At 44.7% G+C, this 12,691-nt stretch overlaps 1 protein-coding gene across 1 annotated transcript in view; it reads left to right on the top strand.

Moving 5' to 3' along the window:
• The first annotated feature begins 7,121 nt into the window (after window positions 1-7,121).
• The window catches only part of SMARCD3 (SWI/SNF related BAF chromatin remodeling complex subunit D3), a 57,622-nt gene continuing 52,052 nt past the window's right edge, over window positions 7,122-12,691 (top strand). The window contains exon 1 of the mRNA XM_005149844.4: window positions 7,122-7,259. Coding sequence (XP_005149901.1) covers window positions 7,182-7,259 — 78 coding nt within the window. The 5' untranslated portion in view covers window positions 7,122-7,181. The remainder of the gene's footprint in view (window positions 7,260-12,691) is intronic.

The raw sequence follows: 12,691 nt of genomic DNA, 5'->3' as shown, positions 1-12,691 counted from the left end.
GCTTTGGCCCTTGGCTAGAAAATGAGTTTTGTGGACTGCTACCTGTAGCACTCTGCTTCTTTGCTAAGAAGATGTAAGAAGCCATGCACAGATGTTGCTGCACAAGGCGTGGAAAGTGGGTTTGGTGAGGATGGGATGGTGGAGAAATCATAAGTAAGGCTAGACAGCTTACTATGAGGTCACACAGAATTGTGCAGTGTTTGTAAAATGCAAGTATGATTGATACCATGATAATAGTGATGACGCATTTTGCATCCTATAGTATTTAATATCTTTTTCTCTATATTTTCATTCCTGCTGTTGCCTTTAATTTTAAAATAACCAGGAGGTAAGTTTGTAATTATCTCTCTACCTTTGCAGAATAATGTTTGGAACCTCTGGAGACAGAGACAAATGCTTTTTTTTGCCTTCATTTATTCTTTTCTTGATTTTATTTCAAGTCTTATTTCTTTATGTGTGCTATGAATTGCTTATGGTAATTCTTCATTGAAGATAGATTTTTAATAACAGTTAGTAGGAAGGCCTAACAAAAACGCAGGTCTATGAGACATATATGAGTCTATATATATGATATATATATGAAACTATATATACTTTGGAAGTCACAAAGGATAAATTGCAGCAATCTGCATATGCAGATTCCTTATTCTTACACTGTTGAAGCAATCAGATATGGATTTTTTCCAAAATTAAAAAAATAATAACGGACCCTTTCTGATTGTCTTGAACTTGTTTGCATCAAATCTGTGGAATCTTATTGGGGAAACCACCCTGGATAGAAAAAAGGCTTACCTTTGTCTTCAGAAATAAGGCAGAAGGAATCTCTGGGAATCAGCTAGTCCCTTGTTCTGACCCAAGTTGGAATCTATACTGCCTATGTCACTCTGGACAGATGTTTGTCTAACTTGTTCTTGTAAAGACCTTTAGTGATGGAGATTCCCATCCCTGCTGGACAAACTATCACAGAACATCTCTATTTTTACTGCTGTACTCTTCCCTAATATCAAATGTAAATATTCCTGGGAGAAATTTAAATCTATTATTTCTTGTACTGTGTGTATGGAGAGCAGCTCTTCCCTGTATTTGCAGCAGCCTTTTTAGATATTTGGACTGTTATTTTCTCTTTGGGGGCTATACAGTTCTTACTTATGAACTTAATGTTCTCCCCACAACCATCTCGATTTCTCCCACACATATTTTCTCTGATGCACAGAGACCCAAACTGCAAAGAACAGTCTGGTTGAGGCATTAACAGTTCATACCACAACAGAAGAATTACTTTGGAAGGGTTCTTCAGGAATACTGGAGAAAATTAAGTTTTGCAAACTTGGGGAAATGGTGAGCTGGGACTGCTTGTGTCCTGGAGAAGACAAGGGATGGGAAGAAGCAGAGACAAAATAAGGAAGAAAAAAAGAATAATCTAGATTTTCATTGCCACTGTTTATGCTGCCACCAAGGGGATGAGAGAAGTGGGGCAGCATTCAGTTGCTGCTCGCCTGGGTTCTTTTTTTCTGCTTATTTTGTGTCAGTGTAGCACTGTTAACTCACATTCAGCTTATAATCTATTGCATACCCAAATATTTTCTCTGAAAGCAAACAAAACCCCCAACCTAAACCCCACCAACTCTTCAGCCAATTCTCAGTCTTCTGTTTATAGTTGATTTCTATCTTGATGTGGAAGCTTGCACTATTTCTAATTGAATTATGTCCTGTTTTTCAAACCATATCTCCAGCTTCTTAGGATTTAAATCATCTCTCCTAGCATACCTGTGAAGCTTCCAAACCATATGTTGCTAGGAAACTTAATAAGCATGTTTTCTAGCTCATTATAACTATTGTTAATATTGAATCATTCTGAACTCAGAAACAAGTGGGCATTTCTGTAGAATAAACAGAACCTCAATCTTGGGACATTTTCTGGTTTTTAGTATGTTTTCTATGCCGTATTGCATCACTTCCAAAACTGTTGAGAATATTTTGAGTGTCAGTGAACAGAGCACTCCTGACTTCATTTGAAAACTTGATGACAGAAACCATGCCTCTTTAAGGCAACCAGCACCTTCCTGTACTTTTTGAATTACCTGCAGTTCAAAAACGTGAAAGCAGCTGCCAATGTATCTCCCACAAACAACTTGGTTCTTTTCTAATTTGACCATCTTAAACGTGAAAAAACAGCCCAGAAGTAAACACAAAACACACAAACTTGTGTGAGAAAAGGTGGTCTGAAGAGATAAGGAGGCACAATGTCAGCCTTCCCTTGAAACAAAACCAGCTAGGAGTAACTTGGAGTGAGCATGAAGGGAGTTGTGGGGGTATGAATGGAGGCCTCACAGGGTGTGTCAGCCTCCAAGGCCTATTAGACTAGGAGCACATGCATTACTGAACACTTTGTGGCACTGATATCTGACCAGAATGCTTGGGAGCTGCCAGGATACTTGTAGCAATTGTGGAAGACTAGGGTTGAGCCAGGCACAGACACTTATTTTCAAAGCTTTTATTAAAAAAAAAAAAAAGAATAACATAGAAACATAGAATCTACTGGATTGGAAAAGACCTTTAAGATCATCTACCCCAGCACTGCCAAGTCCACCACTAAACCATGTCGCTAAGGGGCTTGTCTACGTGTTTGTTGAGCACTTCCAGAGGCAGTGACTGCACCCCTTCGCTGGTCAGCCTGACCAATGCTTAACTACCTGTTCAGTGAAGAAATTTTCCCAAATACCCAGTCTAAACTTCCCCTGGCACAGGTGTTTCCTCTTGTTCTATCCCTGGGAGACCAGACACCTCCTCACTCCATCCTCCTTTCAGGTAGTTGTAGAGAGCAGTAAGGTCCCTCTGAGCCTTCTCTACTCCTAAATGATGCGTGGATAGACTCCACAACTAGTTAAAGTTGTAAAGTAGATATGCTTTTATTCAGCACTGAGGTGCATGGGGATAGCTCCTCCAAAGCATGCACACCTCAGGGTTGTTCTCCCTTTACATTTATTCTCTTAAGGTATACATAGACATGAGGTTGTTCAATCCACCTATACATATTTGTTATCTATCCCCGCTTCATATTATAATGAGCTGGAAGGTCCTTTGCACCTGTGCAGTGTCTCTTCTGGTCATGGGCAGGGGTCTCAGGATGAAGTAAATGAGTCTTCCTCTTGTGAGTAGGAGTCTTCAAGATGAAGTAAATGAGTCTTCCTCTTCTTAAACTTTACACCTTTTAACCTCCAGACATGGCCTTAGGGTTTGGTCGGCGCCCAGTCTGCTTCTCCCTGGCTTCTCAGCAGGACCAAACACCTGTGCTTTTGTAATGGCCTTAAGATTTGGTCAGTGCCCAGTCTGCCTCTCCCTGGCTTCTCAGTAGAACCAATCATCTGCTTTTGTCCCTTGTCAGTAGAACTAGCATCTGTTCCTCCCCCTCCAGCAGTAATCAATGCCTTGGCAAGATGGCAATGGCAGGTACTTAGGACAGACAATACTTTTGTTTAAGCAAAGGAATTCCTTTAACTCCCTTGTACAATTTCTCTGTATTACCCCCTGTACATTCGTTACCCCTGTATCATAAACACCGCATTTCCCTCAGCTGTTCCTCACAAGACTTGGGCTTAAGGCTCTTCACCAGCTTTGTCATCTTAAATGTAGAAAAAACATATAGGGAAAATGGAAGCAAAATAAAATACATGATTTTTCTCTTAATCTGGGAGACGACATTCTTTCACTGTAATCTTCATCCTTTTGTGTAAATGCATTGCACATTTTCCTCGAACAGTGTTGTGGCAAGTGGGAGAATCACAGGACACAGGTCGCATTCTCAACTAGATAATGCTTCAAGTCACTTCCATCCACCTTATTTTTCATTTGCAAAACAAAAGAGCTACTCCTGATTTCTTGAGTACCTAGAGACCTACGATCATACTAGGAGCTGAGTTTTAAAATTACGTAATTTTATTCTTATTTATTTTTACTCTGTCTATGGCTACAGTGTGTCTGCCATTCCTTAATTTTCAAGTGTCTGACCTTGTAATTTGATGCTCTTTTGAGGAAATCTCTTTATATTAAGCCTGTTAGCGCATCCAGATAGAATGCAGTACGTATTGCATAGCACTAAATGGAAATTCAGCAACGTTCCGTGCTCTATCCTCCCTTCTCCAGAATGCAGTAATGCAGCGGCTGTGGCTGGGAGCAGCTGAGGCCTTTTACTTCATCCGTAACCGCTCAGAACAATGAACCAGCCTCAGCGCCGCCGCCGTGCCCTCACCGTGCCGGCAGGGCGGTACCGACCGCAGCGACGGATGGGCCGCAGGGCGGGCGTGTGGCCAGCGCCGGCGGGATGCCCTCTCCTGACGTCTGGCTGCCGCTGTCACTGGAGCCGCACAACCCCTGCCGGGTGCCCGGTTCTGCTTTGTCTCCCTCTCAGGAAGTCCCGCGGCCCGGCACGGCCGATGCCCGCGTTACTGAGCTCCGGCCCCGGCGACAGGGCTGACAGGCGAAGCCGCTCCTGCCCCCAACGCGACACTGGCTCTGTCACCCTACTCCGAGCCGCGCCGCCCGCACTTTCCCCTGCACACCGGCGGGGTCAGCCATGGTCCCCGGGACAGCGGCCCAGCACTGCCGTGTCCCCCCGCCCCCTTCTCCCCGGCCGCGGCGCCGAAAGGGTTAAGGCCGCTCCCTCCCGCGCGTCCGGCCGTCCCCGCCCGCGCGTCCCCCGCTAGGCCACGGCTGACCTTCACGGGAGCCGCGCCGGGCATGCGCGTCGCCGCGATCGGGGCCCGCGGGGACCTGCGGGCGGCCCGCTTCGGTTCGGCTTGGCCCGGCCCGACCCGGCCCGGGGCGTGAGGCTCGGCCTTCCCTCTGCCCGCCCGCCAGCGGCGCGCCTGGGACCGCGGTGGCGCACGCCCTGCCCGTGCCGGGCGCGCCGTTGCCATTCGGTGCCGATGGTGCTGGCGGAGGAGCGCGGGGGGACGCGAGGGGGGACTGCGCGCCGCGCCGCAGCCTGCAGCCGCGCCCCGCCGCTTCGGCCCCTTCCCACTCCGCGGCGGCGGGGGCGGCCCTCCCGTGCGCTTAGGACCCAAGTTGAGGGCGCCCCGCGGACCGGGCGGCGCTGGCGGGCGGAGGACGTGGGACTGTTCGCTTCTGCAGCCAGCCGCCGTGGGCTCCAGTGTTCTGCTAGTTCCGCGTTTGTGCCATTAAACGCACTGCGGGTGGCTCCTCTTAATGAACGGGAATAGCAGCACCTGCATGGGCCCGTGTCAGCAGCTCTACTGCAGGGAGAGCTGGAGCTTCTCCGGCAAGTGCAGGAGGCAGCAGTCTGCAGTCACTAAAGGAAAGGCATGTCTTGTTCGGAGTAGGGGAAAGGGTTCACAATATGGGAACCAACGTTTCTGAGTGCTCCTGGGATCTGTAAAATACTGCAAATACCGGCCCACTACCACCTTGTCAAGCATCATGACACATAGAATCGTTTTTAAGATTAATACTACTAAGTCCACGAGATGTATAGAGATGTGGAGCAGTTTAATTCCAGTCAGCTAGAACCTCGGGAGTAGTTTAGGCACTGAATAAGGTCACACCACTTTGTTTGGCCTATTCCTTCTGAAGGACTGAGGGGGAGAATGGGAACTGGTAAGTGTCTCCCTCTCCCAGACCTCCCTGATTCCTATGGCTGTTGCCACACTATAGCACTTGGATTGGGGTCACCCTAAAAATAAGTGGAGGTTGTTTCCTTCCCCCCATGTGCGAATCACCATATGATCTCCATGGCTTGCTCTTCACCGCCTCATGGCTGAGGCAATACCTGTTATGTGCTTGTTTTTATTACTGGTTGAGGGCAGAAATTTACTTGTTTCAGATCTGGTTCTCCTCTCTTGGCAGCCTTGCCAGAAAATTCACAGCCCCTAGACAAGAATTTCAAGCAGAGGAATAGAATAAACCCCTCTCGTAACCTGGCAACATCTCAGCTATTGCTGTGTTAGGCAGAGAAACATCAGCCTCTCACATGCTGCAGACCCACAAGGAGCTGTCGCAGTTCGGTGCCCCAGGCCACCATTGCCTGCTCTGCCATGATGGAGGAGCCAGTGCTGCTGCTTGCAGAATGGCCGCCGTGCTGCCAGCACCCGGCAGCTGCACTGGCCCATGTCCTTTCAGGGTCGCTGTAGCAGCAAGCGAGTGCAGAGGGAACAGTCTGCTGCTTTCTGTCCCCTTTCCCGGGGTGGCAGGTGGGCTCCCCGTTTCCAGCAGCATCCTGGGGCAACACATGTGTTGTTGTGCAAGGCTTTGTGTGATAAGCAGCAAGCTGTGATGCATCACAGCAGCTGCGGTGTTAATCATGCCTCTGCTCCTGTCAGTCACCTGGGGTCTCTAATGGAACCCTCTCATTGCACCCTGAGCCCAGTCACCCCTGGGGGCGGCTGTGGATGGCTGGGAGCATGGAAGCAAGTCAGGCGCTGTGGTCGCCATGCTGCCCCCCGCCCCCTTCCTCCCGCTGCTCACACACTCTTTCTTTCCCCTGGCTCTCACACAGTCTCTCCCTGTTCCCAGCTTTCAGCCTCCTGCTGTTTCTCTCTCTTGTCCAAAGGGGTTAGTTCTCAGCCTCACATGCTGGAAATGCTGCCAGTGAATGTTTCTGTGTGCTGCCTGCCAGGTCCCTAGGGAAAAGGCCTGGAAATGGAGAGCAGGAGGAGCAGTGGGAGCAAGGGAAAACCATTGTTTCTCAGTGCTTGCCTGCTTGCATTTTCTAATGGGAAAACACTCCCTGTGAGGTACTGAGTTCTATGTCATTGCTGAAGTTGCCCCCTCCCCCTTCCCCCTTGCCCCAGAATTTACCATCCTCTGGTGCAGAGGAGGAGAGTCTGCAGCACTGCTACGGAAAAGCTGAGGCATGTTTTCAGTTTGCCTCCTGCTTATCTCTGCTGTTTGGACAGAGAGGTTTAAAAAGCTGGATTTTCTGTCCCTGCAGAGTAAACACACAGAACCCGGCAGCACAAACTATTTCTGGCTTATCAGTGGAGGAATGCAGCAGCTGAGGCTTAGCTCGAGTGGGCCGTCAGGAAGGCCCTGAAGGGGCCCCCTCCCCACTCCGTGCTATTAGAAGTGTGAGAGCCCAGCAGGACTCAGAGGGGAGAGTTGGAGAAAAAGGCAGAAAAGGGAAAGAAAGAGGAAGAGAGAGAGTGAGAGAGGCTGAGCAGACCCTGATGGCTACAGATGAAGTTACAGGAGGGGCTCGCAAAGCTACGAAAAGCAAACTTTTTGAGTTTCTGGTCCATGGGGTGGTGAGTCGGGAAAGTTAGTGAGCTGGCTGGCTCTGAATAGAGGGATGAGTGGAAACTGGAGGCTCTGTGCTGGGCTGGATCGGCTCCTGCAGTGTGCTCCTGGGGCGCTGCTAACTGCCTTGCCAGGAGAGCACTGGGGTCTGTAAAGCCCCCAGAATATGCACGGATTCATTGATAATATAGGCTTGGGTCTGGGGGGATGTGTGCTGTGATTTTTGCTTTGATTCTCCATGAATGGTGAATAGCGTGCTTTTCAGTCTGATCATGGTGCAGAATCTGCACTGGATCTGACCCAAATGGGCTTGTAGGACACTTTGTTCTGTAATCAAACTTGTGTTTTGAGAAGCAATTCTGATGAAAGCCTGATGAAGTCTTGTGGTACTGCCTCTCGGTCTTGTCTCCAGTCTTGGCTCTTATGTATCCTCTGGCTACTTAACAGGTGACTTTCAGGGGCTTGGAGAGATTAGCTCTGCAGATCTGTAACAGTATGAGAACTCACCCATGAGAGAATTTCAAGGTACCATGCTTAATTAAAACAATCCTTAAGGTCTTTACAATTTTTCCAGCTTTTGTTTAAGTGTCAGGTCTTCCATCTCCATTTAAGGGGAAATGCTAACCCTGTTTTGCTGCCATTGGAAATGTTGTTCTTTAAATGACTCTAGTGATTTAGGACAGTCACCATTTATAACATATAGATTTCTTATATTGATACACATTTAACAAAAATAAGACCGTTAAAGAGTTAAAGAGGGATGCAGATGTTTGGATGCTGATAGTATCCTAAGTGCTTTCTCTCTTGAAGATTCTGCCATTCTTAAAGATTCTGCCACCTCCTATGACACCTATTTGAAGGCATCAGGTGGGGGTTCTTTCACAAAGATCATATAAATCTGTGGAGCTCACAGCAGGCTCCTGGGTTGTCTCCATAATTCGGCCTTATTCCAGGTGTGTAGGAGCTAGCATGTGTCCTGCAGATCCTGAATATGGTGGGAATTGCGAGGCTATGGACTTTAGGTGGCATTCTGTGTTTGTGAGAGCAGTGAACAGGTGATGTGGTGCCAGTGTACAGGAGCAGTCTGATGTGAGGTTGGCAGATGTACAAGGATGACTGAGGATCAAGAGTGCAGGTCTGTAGCAGTGGTTTTGTTGTGGGTATGTGGGTTCATGAAGGTAGCCTGGCTAAGAATGGCTGTAGGTGGGCAGAACTGTAGGCAAGGTGGGAGGGGTGGGCAAATGGGATGCTTTTGCCTTTTCCAAGGTTTCTGTTGGCATTTGCACACCAGTTGTCTTCCTTTAGGATCAAAAAGAATGGCAAAAAGTTATGTGAATGTGCTTAGATGGACTTCATGCGAAAGCAGGATGCTAGCCTCTTCAGCATGGGAATTTTTGATTTATACCAGAATGAATGTAGCAGAACTCATTTCCATTGCTTATTTGGATGCTGAATAATCTGCCTTTTCTGCCCTGGGGGTTTTGCCCCTAGTGGCATCTTATTTGAATATCTGCATTTGCCTGGAATATCTGCATTTGTTTGTTATCTTCCCTCTACTTGTCAGTGAGGCTGGAGCTTCTTGTCTGTTACTCTGTTGACTGAACACCTTCTATATGACCCACTCCTTTCTTCCATGATGATCTCCTTTTTTGCTTCCTTGTTTGTTCCTTCCTTTAGTTTCTTCCTCATCTCAGGTTCATTTTGATCAAAACACAGGTGGGGATAGTCAGTCTTCCATTACTTGGAAAAGGTAAAAAAAAAAAATTATGACTTCATTTTATGTCTTCAGGCCCATATCCTACCAAATAAGACTGTGTGCCATCACAGCCATTACCTTGAGTTTATGTATTGCTGGCTATTGAGTTTTATTATCAACTACAGTGTGTCAGCATCTGAATTAATTAATTGAAAAATCAAGTTACATAGTGAACTTTACTGGAATTCCTTGGAGTCAGTTTCTGCTCTAATTCCAGGGGAAGATCTCCTCTTAAAATTAATTTTTATTTTATTTTTTTATATCTGTGATAACATTATTTGAGTTAGTTATTGCAGGCTTCTCCTGTCTCCCCCCCCCCACCTGAAAAAAGAGGAGAGGTAAATAGAGGTAGAAAGTTGTGAGAAAATTTTTTGCTATGTGAACACTTTAATGAACAGGATAATTTTGCAGTATTTCCCAAGGGCAGTTAGCTTCTGGATTCACTTGATCTTTCTGGAAACATACGTTCCTTTGCTAAGGTCACTTCGCCCTTTGCTCTTGTGCACCTGATCTTGCCTTTGTTCTTTACCATATGGGCAGCTTAGAAGATGTCTTCTTCCCTTTTTGTCCCAGTCAAGTAAGATAACCTTTGAAAGGTGAAATCTCTTAATGGTTAAAAATCTCTTGATTTAAAATACTTGAGTCTCATTCTACTGGAGTTCTTGATAGTTTGATACACCCACGGTTAGGAGTTCTTCTTTTAAAAAAAGAGTTGTTTCAGTTATTTGTTTTTATAATTCTTTTACTTCTGTTTGATCAGGATCTTTCACATTTGTTCTGTAGGAAGAGGTAATTTGTTTATTTTTTGTTTTCCAAAGGCCTAATCCCTGATGTTGTCCTCTTTTTTGTTGTTGTTCCTGTCTTCTCTGTTTCTAGTGCTTTTGTGGATTAATATGGCTTTAATCACCATACTTGTGTTGATTTATCTCTTCACTGATGCGTTTTCTACTGTCCACTAGTACATTTCAGGCTGTCTTTATGACATCTTCCTGTGGGTGTCCAGCTGTTGCCTTAAATTTTGTTGATCCAAACCAAGTTTTTAATCTTCCTGCAGGCTGTTCCTTTTCTCAGTTTCTTCTGTCCTCTAGACCCTAACACAGGCCTCTCTGCTGACTGTATCCCTTCAACGGATGTTACCTTTGTCTTCCTCTACCTCCCCCCCCCCTTTTTTTTTCTTTTTCTTAATTTTTCTTACTCAAACAGGTATTTTCCCATATAGCCTTGAGAAGGTCTATGGTGCAGATTGTGCTAAAGCTCTTGTCCAGACATTTGTCCTTTGTGACTCGCAGCAGCCTTCTCTTTGGTGCCTTGTACTGTTGACCTTGCCTGTGTCATCTTCACACAAGAAGCTGCTGAGAGGTTCATTTTCTTGTCCTGTTGTTCTGACCTTTTAGATCTGCTTTTGTGTCCTTTTTCTGTTCCCAGCTTAGCTTCCTTCCAAAACCAATCTTCTTGCCTTTTATACAAAAGATATGCCTGTAAAAGTCTATGTCCCTTTCTTAGCTATCAAGTCATATCTGTATTTACAATATACCTGCTGTCAGTTCAGATCACCTTCTTTTTCCCATAGCGATCTGTTCTTTGTCCTCTGCGCTTTGGTTAGGAAGCTCTTCTTGTTAATATAAGTCCTCATCCATATTTATTTTCTGCTAATATGGTTTTTTTTTGATAGTTCCTGCCAATCTCTACAGTTTACTATTAGTTATGCATCAAGACTGCTAATTTATACAAACCTGTGTATCACTTATGTGACTCCCTTGCTTATCCTCAGTCTTCTTTTTGTTTGGTTACCTACCTCTCAAATCCAGTAATAGAATTTTATGACAAGTACAGAAATGGTGTTATAATTTCAAGTACAGTGAAAGAAAGGTCTCAAAGCATGTGATCATGTAAATAAATATTTAATAGAGTGATAAATAACTTGTTGCCAGTGTTAAAAAAGACAAGAGACAGGTGTGATGCCACAAAGATGTACAGAGTATCTAATAGATTTATCAGCAACTTGGAAAAGGGGATGAGCAGTGAATTACATAAGCAAGTTTTGAATCTCCTCATGCATTGCTGGGTTTTAAATGAACTATGACCATTCCAGGAGCAAGACTTGGATGTCACTGTGAACTGCCTAGTGTGTAGGCACTGCTCTTAAGAAAGCAAGTACACTGTTAGTCTTATTAAGAGATCGGGCAGAGAATAATACAGAGGCAATTGTAAATCCGTGGCATATACTTACAAGAATATTTTTCTGATCTTGGTTGTCTGCATAACTAACAAGGAAGAAGAGGGATAACTCATAGGACAATAGAAGTGGGAGACCTGTGAGGACTTCAGGAATAAGAGAGTTTTTTTATTTTTTTTTTCTATTTATAATATCTAAGGATGGAGATTGATTAGGAAAGCTGTAAAATCTGTCACTGGAGGCTCTCAGACATTGGTTAAAGAAGTAAATGGAGGTACTGGTGGTACTTATGTGAGATGAGGAAGGATGTTTGATCTCATGGACTTACATTTCACTAAATTATAAAAATCACATTTGTTTTATTGGAATGGCCATCTGTTTTAAGTGGATAAAAGTGACCGTTTCTTCCAGCCAGTCATCAGCTTATAGAGATCACGAGTAGAAGCAGTGAGGTGAGGAGAATACTAGGTTTGAAAAAGAGTAGAACTTTACTAATGAAAAATATGCCACTCATTTTTATATTACCATGGATATAAATACTCTCTTGTTAGAGCATAAATCAACTAACACTAGAAAGGCTAGAAAAGAGCTTCATGAACTATCGTTTTTGGAAAGTTTGTTCCACTTCCATAATACAGGGCTGTCTGCGTGGTTCTCTGTGCTGGGATATTGTCAGGGCACAGGTCCTGGAATTTAATCATAAGCATTTCCCTGGTTTGTTAAACAAGGAGATGTTTGGGGTAAGTGTAGGACAGCTTGGAGAAATCAAGGAGCCTTACTGCAGTGAAGAAACTTGATTTGATGGGTATTTGCAGAAGACTGGTAGGGTAAAAACATCATACAGTGTTTAGCTGTGTAAGTAAGGTGCAAACAGAAGTGGCAGGTTTGTCTTTTTGTAGCCCTGGACTAACTGCATGCTAGTAAATACAGAAAAGTTCACATACAATTAAGAAAAGAAAATTGTATTAATTATATTAGTTATAGCTAGCGCTTCTGTAGAGATCAGTGTGATTTTATGCAGTATTGGCTTGTTAAACAAATTTGAGTTGCTCATTGAGAAATCTTGGGTTTGCTGATGAATATAGGTGCATAGATCTAATCAGTCTTGAAGAGTTTGAATTGCTCTTCTGTTTTTGTTGGGTTTGGTGGTGGGTTTTTTTTCTTTTTTCCTTTCTTTTTCTTGTTCTGTTAGTTGTTTGGTTTTTTTTTTAAGAAATACTGTAGGAATATGAAAACAGGCACACTGGATCATTTAGCCCAGTGTACTCAGTTGCATGAAGCAGCAGAAGACTGCATGGAAGTACAGGAACAAGGCAAAAATATAGTGATGCTTGATCTCAATACTTAGCATTTTGTAGCTCTTGAGCTTTCTGACCCAAAGCTGCCCTCTATGCATGGTATCTCTGCATGGATTTTATCTATGTAGGTTAGTCCACTGATGTCCTCCTGAACCCATATAAACTTGTAGCATTCGCAGGGTTTTGTGTCAGGACTTTTTGCAGCTTATC

The sequence above is a fragment of the Melopsittacus undulatus genome, chromosome 1 (assembly GCF_012275295.1).
Source record: "Melopsittacus undulatus isolate bMelUnd1 chromosome 1, bMelUnd1.mat.Z, whole genome shotgun sequence".
Classification (NCBI taxonomy): domain Eukaryota; kingdom Metazoa; phylum Chordata; class Aves; order Psittaciformes; family Psittaculidae; genus Melopsittacus; species Melopsittacus undulatus.
The sequence above is the reverse complement of the archived record's forward strand: the minus strand, read 5'-3'. Positions and strand labels throughout refer to the sequence as shown.